Raw genomic sequence first — 6,610 nt, 5'->3', positions numbered from 1 at the left:
TACTTGTCACTTATTCCTAAAATAGATTTTCATTTTTATTTGTCACTTTTGACATACAAAGAAAAGACAATAATTATTTTTTTCATACTTTTCCTCAACATTAAATTCTTATTTTCCAAATCATTTTTCAAGACATCATTGAATAAGAAATTGTTTAGAAGAATACCTATATCATTAATTATTTTCTTAATAGATATATCAAGTCAAATTGTGACACATAAAAATGAACGAATTGAGTATTTTAGACCAAATTTTTTTCTTAAAAAAAAAGATTCTTAAATTTTGATTAAATCAAACTAACTCATATAAATTAAAACGGGGAAGTAAACCAAGTTTCATGAGAAAGCAAGGACCAGGGTGGCAGGGCATGACACTGTCATTGTAATTTTACATCACATGTTGGTTTCAGTAGGTCAGAATTTAACAGGCCAGTATATATAAAAACGAGTTAATATCTTAGAAGATCATTGAACTATGAAAATTTATCAAGTAAAGTCATTAAACTTCATTTTATATCAATAAAATCATTTAACTTAACAGTTTTTATCTTCAAAAATCACTCAACAACATTTTTCATTAAATAAACTTAACAAGACATAATAAATTATCAAAAACACATTATGTTTTTTTTTCTAATTTATTATTAAAATAAATTTGACATAACAAATAAAATTATTTTATATGCCATGTAAATATGAATTTCACAACTTCAAATTTTATATTATCAATCCGCTACACATAAACCTGCATCATACCCACGTTGCTTCAATATTCATTTTCTACATTTTGTGCCACTGTTCGTAAAAGAATTTTTTTGGCTGAAGTCATCATCTATTGATTAGATACTCCAGTCTCCATATACAAACATATTAATTTAGTTATAATATAAACAAATGAGTAATATAGTGTATAACCCAAAACAATTAATGAGTAATAACGTGTAGTTTTTATTTTCAATTCCTTGATGTGATTTTATAGAATTTCATTACATTTCATTCCTTGAGTAATATATTAATTTTATGTTGCTAGCTGGTTGTAATGTGATAGTGGATCTCTTATGAATATGAATTTTACACCCATAAAATTTATTTATTTATGGGGTTCATGTTTATATGGCCTAAAAAATAATTTATTTTGTTATATTAAATTGATTTTAGTTGAATGATTTTTGTAGATAAATATTTTAAGTTGAGTGATTTTATTGATATAAAACAAAGTTTAATGACTTTGCTAGATAAATTCTTATAGTTCAATCAGAAGGGGCGGATTTACGTAGGACGAAGGGGGTTCATCCGAACCCCCTTCGTCGAAAAATTACACTATATATATAATATTAAAATTTTAATATACGTGTATATATATAGTACTGAACCCCCTGAACATACACCAAAGGCGTAGCTCAGTGGTGTTGGGGGTTCAGGAATTTGCTTTACTGCACGCGAGGTCGCGTGTTCGAATCCGGGCAGAGGCATTTCTTTTATCAGCTTATATTTTAGGCGTTTTAATTTATTTAAAAATATAATAATGCAATCAGAAAATGATGTTTAGTTCCAAAAATTAAAACGCTGATTGGGAATTTAGGATTTATTAGTTTAATCCCTAATTATAAAGTCAAATATTAAAAACCCTTTTACTTCTTGATTCGACAGTTTAATCCGACCCGTTTATATCCGATTCGACCCGTTTAATTTATTTGTGGATATTATTTACGTGATTAATTTTTTTTTGAACCCCCTTGATGAAAATTCTCCCTCCGCCATTGGTTCAATGACCTTTTAAGATATTAACCCATATAAAAACTTACCATACAAGGATATAGTATATCATAAAAACTTTTTTTTTACTCATTCAGGATTTTATATTATATTGAAATCTAACTAATTTTGATTCGAGATCTATAAGGTCTTATTAAGAGAATTTTTTTTAAAAAAATTAAATAATTTTATGTCATAAATTAAGGATATAGTATGTCATAAAAATAGTTTTTTTTACTCTTTAATTTGTGTTGCACTTTTATAGATCTTTTCATGTTAGCTACTATTGTTTCTATTTCATGAGCATTCTATAAAGTTATATTATTGTCTTGTCGCGTCAAATTGTCAAGAGAGCATTTTCTTATTAGTTAAATCGAAATCGAATCGTTAAGGATAAAAAATTGATAAAACTAGCTTATTGATTTGATGTATATAAAAACCAAAAACCGATAAACCAAATCGATAATACATTAAACCGACCAATCACCCCTTTTCTTAGACGTGTAAGCGAAAACCCTACACTTCTTTTCCTACTCATTAGCTATCAAATGAGTAAATCCGAAGTCGATTCTCAATCCAAAAAAATGTCAAAGCATACGTGATTGTTATTGAGAGATCTGACGGTAAGATTAAAAATGAAAAGAAGAGACTGAAGATCATACTTCATCTTCAGTCTCCAATAGGTAATTATCAACATGTTATTTGCTTTAAGCTTCTAAGTAGAGCATTTTTTACTTCATCTTCAGTCTCCAATCCTTGAGGAACTTTAACAAGTATGTCATGTAGCATAAGATCATTGACACTTGAGATGTTGGCATGGTAGACATGTAGTTCAACTTCTTGAAGAGCACACATCAATCTTGTTGATGGATAATTCACATTTTCTGATTGAACCCTAATCATGGCATCTTGACCTACCATCTTCACTTCAATTTCCATAGTCTGGTTGTTTGGTTCAAATGTTGCACAAGATAATGTGAGATACTTTGTAACATTTGAAATGGGATTGTGTCACATTGGAAGTAAAAAAAAAAAATAGTTTGGAGGCTTTATTATTATAGTTTTCTCACATGCATATCTTGGCAACAATAACATATCAGTGTAATTTCATAAATAGGAATTCAGAAAAGGCGGTGCGCACAAAGACATTATCCTATCTTGTGAAGGTAGATCTAGAAGTGTCCAATAGATGTTTGGCTCAAATAAACTATTTTAAAGTAAATATGAAAAGGGAATACTGAAGAAGTTGTGATAATAATAATGGAGAAATTAAAAGAGACACATGCATATTGTGACATATTTAAAATTATAAAATTCAAAATTCTATTTTTAATTTAAATTTATATTTAGATATTTTTGTTTTTATTAAAACTTAATAAATTTAAATTAACATATATAACATGTCTGTTCATGGAATAATTAAGATGACTATTTTGAATTAATTCTTTTTTTTCCAACTCTATAAATATAAGCCTTCTTGGAGAAGTGATCAAAACAATCCTTTTAGAAATACTCATTCCATCTCAATTTAGGTGATGTTATTTGACTGAACACATAATTTAAAAAATGTCTTTTGTTGATTTATTAAAAGTGAAACTCAATCTTTGAAATAATTGACAAATAAAAATGAACAGAGTGAATATGTTTTACGAGAAGAAAGCGCTCCTTACATGATCCCAAGAAGTGGTAGAGCTTTGGTTGTCCACTACATTATCATTTTCCATTTTGTGTTTCTTCTTGTGCTCTGAATAATAGTAATTGTTATGAAGTTTTGATTCTAATTCATCCACTTTAGCTTTCAGTTGGGTAATATATGTTACAGCATCTGATAGCAATGTGGCTTTGTCCATTTTCGTTACGTTTGGAACCACCTCGCGCAACGCATAGAATCGAGAGTTAAGTTTCTCTCTTCTCTGCCTCTCCGCCTCTACGTGGTTTCCTTGTGTCTCGCAAATCTCTCTCCCCTTTCTCCCCCTTTTCTTGGAAGTCTTGCTCTGTACAGGCAAAATAAGTACTTTTCACTTTTTTCATAAATATTACGTATTTCATTTGACTTTCAACATGTTAGGTAAAAACTGAGTTGAAATTTAAAAAATTTGCTAAAAAAGAAAATAATCATTATTTTTGAGACAAACAAATTCAAATAGAAAGAATTTTTTTTTTTTTTCAAATTCCTCAATTCTAATGCCCAAATGGCCACTAACTTGAGATTTTTTTTAGAAAAAGCAAGAATGATGCCCATACATTCAATTAAATGAAAGAAATGTGAACTAAAATATATTTTTTTTTTCAAATTCCTCAATTCTAATGCCCAAATGGCCACTAACTTGAGATTTTTTTTAGAAAAAGCAAGAATGATGCCCATACATTCAATTAAATGAAAGAAATGTGAACTAAAATATGTCTTTTCTTTTCTGAATTTCATGGTCAGTCAAATTACATTATATAGATTGAGACGGAGAAAAGTATCTTCTTAACATTCTTGCTTATCCTTCAGCGTGATTCAAATCCTCTCTCTTTTGGTGGATATGTTCAACTACTTGAACTGACTCACTTGTCCAAGTAAATGTTAGAATATCCATAGTATAGATGTAACATATATCAACGCGAAAGCAATAAATTCAGTTGAAGCAACTCACCTTAAATCCAACTTTGTTTTCCTGTGGTGTTGTACCTACTACTATTTCACCTTTCTTTGCTTCCAAACAATAGAAAAGCCCAAAATCATCAAATTGATCAATTGTTTCATAACCAAAGAACAGAGACTTGACTTGTTGAACCAAGTTCAAGTCCTGTTTAATCACTGTGCTCGAGCCTAGTTCGAGCACACCACTAGAAATTGGAATATATACAAAAGTATTAATCCCATGAACATAATGAGCTTCTTTAGCCCTTTCACAATGACAAAACTCAAATTGTTGATCCCCTGTTAGCCACACAAAAGAATCACTACTAAAACATTTTCCAACAACTCCTTCACCAACAGAAAAACACTGAGCTAAAGACATCAAGTAGAACCATTCGACGTCTTTATTATTCGTCGTCTTCATGTTTAAATGGCCATCACCCCATGTTAAAGACAGACTATTATTCGACGATTGCCAGAAAATAGCATACGCCCAATCAGAATAATAATTTGTTTGATTCTTGAAAATATATTGAAGCCTATGTTGAAGGCTTGATGGTGATGATGAAGTGGAAAAGATTGGTTCATCCATTTTTGGTAATAAAGAGAGATGAATATTTGAAGCACGTATGATAAGGAACACCATTAACTCAACTTATATATATGTGCTCATAGCCTCATACCTAACTTCCTCATTTTGTTCCAATTTATCTGACGGTGTTTGAATTCGAAAGTTAAACAATAAATTTGTCACGACCTTGATCTGTCGTGAGTGACACCCACACTAACTCTTTAGTGGGAGAACCAACTACCAACCCAAGACTAACCCATCAACCATTTTAAAACCAAACCATGGAATAAAACGCTAATAAAATAGTCTTAAAACAATTATAAGTTTGAGCTTCTATAAATTTAACTAGTCAATTAAAACGATTGCGTAACCTAAAACTTGAAAGTCATAGTATCAAAACATCTAACAGTCTAGGATAGAGGATGGAAGCCCAAATAATAAAAAAACATAAGTCTAGAATGTCTGAGTCGGAATAATGGACTAAGAAGGAAAAAGAGAAATCCATAGTAGTCCGAAGGAAGTATCTCCCTTGGATTTAGATGACGGAAGTCTCACAATTGAGGTCTCGAAACAACCGTTGGAATGTAGACGGTACTCAACAAAGAAAAAGCAAGTGCAATATCAGATACCCATGTATATTCATGTAACGTATTCATTGCATGCGATTGATAACAACTTCCATTTCATATACTGTCTTTTCAGTTTTCCTAATCATATAACGTGTATGCACTACTAACTACGCAATTAACAAAAAGACACACACAACAACCATCATCTTCCTCGAATCAAAACTCTAAAGAACTGGAGCTTTCCCTTGGAATTTGAAAAAGTCATATTGGAATTTGGAAGTATTTTATTAAAACATGATTTTTCCTTCGATTTCTTACTGAATCAACTCATTGGGAAAACATATGCTTAGTAAAATACTCCCTCCGTCCACTATTAATTGTCATACTTTCCATTTTTAGAGTCAAACTTTAAAAACTTTGACTAACATTTTAGGATATATTTAATCTTCATATTGATATGTAAAAAATTGCAATGTATAGTACTTTTCGTATAGTTTTTGAATATCTAAATTTTTTATTTAAAAAATCGAATTAATGTAATCTAATTTAATTTTGAAAATAAGTCAAATTGACTTTCGAAAAGCGCAACATGACAAATAAAATTGGACGGAGGGAGTATTAGTAAGCTTTCTGATTTTTCGTATAAAAAGACTATTATTTATTTTCTCACCAATTCAATCAAAATATTTATAATAACGGAGTGATAAGCATGTGGTTGGGCAGCATAGCTGAACTCCATACTATAGCAATATCTAGTTTATGTACAAATTTCTCCTTTTAAGTGTATCACACTACAACAAATAAAAAATTATTTTTGTGAGAAATCGTTCGTATTTAACCAATAAATTTTATAAGTGCTTTTTGAATAGTAATTATAGTATTAGTCAATTTTTTTAAAAGTGTTTCTAAATGTATTATTTTCAAAAATATTTTTTAAAAAAGAATTTTATTTTAAATTCTAAAAAATAAATTTTACTATTTCCGAAAAAGCTTATATTTCCCCTTAAAATTTTGACTTGACATATGTTCTTCTTTTTTCTAAATAAATATTTTTGGTCTTCCAAAATTTGGCCAAATAATCTATACATAT

General features: G+C 29.5%; 1 protein-coding gene across 1 annotated transcript; it reads right to left on the bottom strand.

Moving 5' to 3' along the window:
• Positions 1 to 2,224: 2,224 nt before the first annotated feature.
• Positions 2,225 to 5,045, bottom strand: LOC102596840 (transcription factor MYC4-like). The gene is made up of 3 exons (XM_006362061.2): positions 4,394 to 5,045; positions 3,425 to 3,748; positions 2,225 to 2,696 (listed from the first exon to the last, which is right to left on the bottom strand). Exons 1-3 carry the CDS (start codon positions 5,024 to 5,026, stop codon positions 2,445 to 2,447), a joined length of 1,209 nt encoding a protein of 402 aa, XP_006362123.1. The 5' UTR covers positions 5,027 to 5,045; the 3' UTR covers positions 2,225 to 2,444.
• Positions 5,046 to 6,610: the final 1,565 nt, after the last annotated feature.

Source organism: Solanum tuberosum, unplaced genomic scaffold (assembly GCF_000226075.1).
Source record: "Solanum tuberosum cultivar DM 1-3 516 R44 unplaced genomic scaffold, SolTub_3.0 scf00382, whole genome shotgun sequence".
In the NCBI taxonomy this organism is placed as follows: Eukaryota; Viridiplantae; Streptophyta; class Magnoliopsida; order Solanales; family Solanaceae; genus Solanum; species Solanum tuberosum.
Note: the sequence above shows the minus strand (reverse complement) of the source record. Positions and strands in the feature narration are given on the sequence as shown.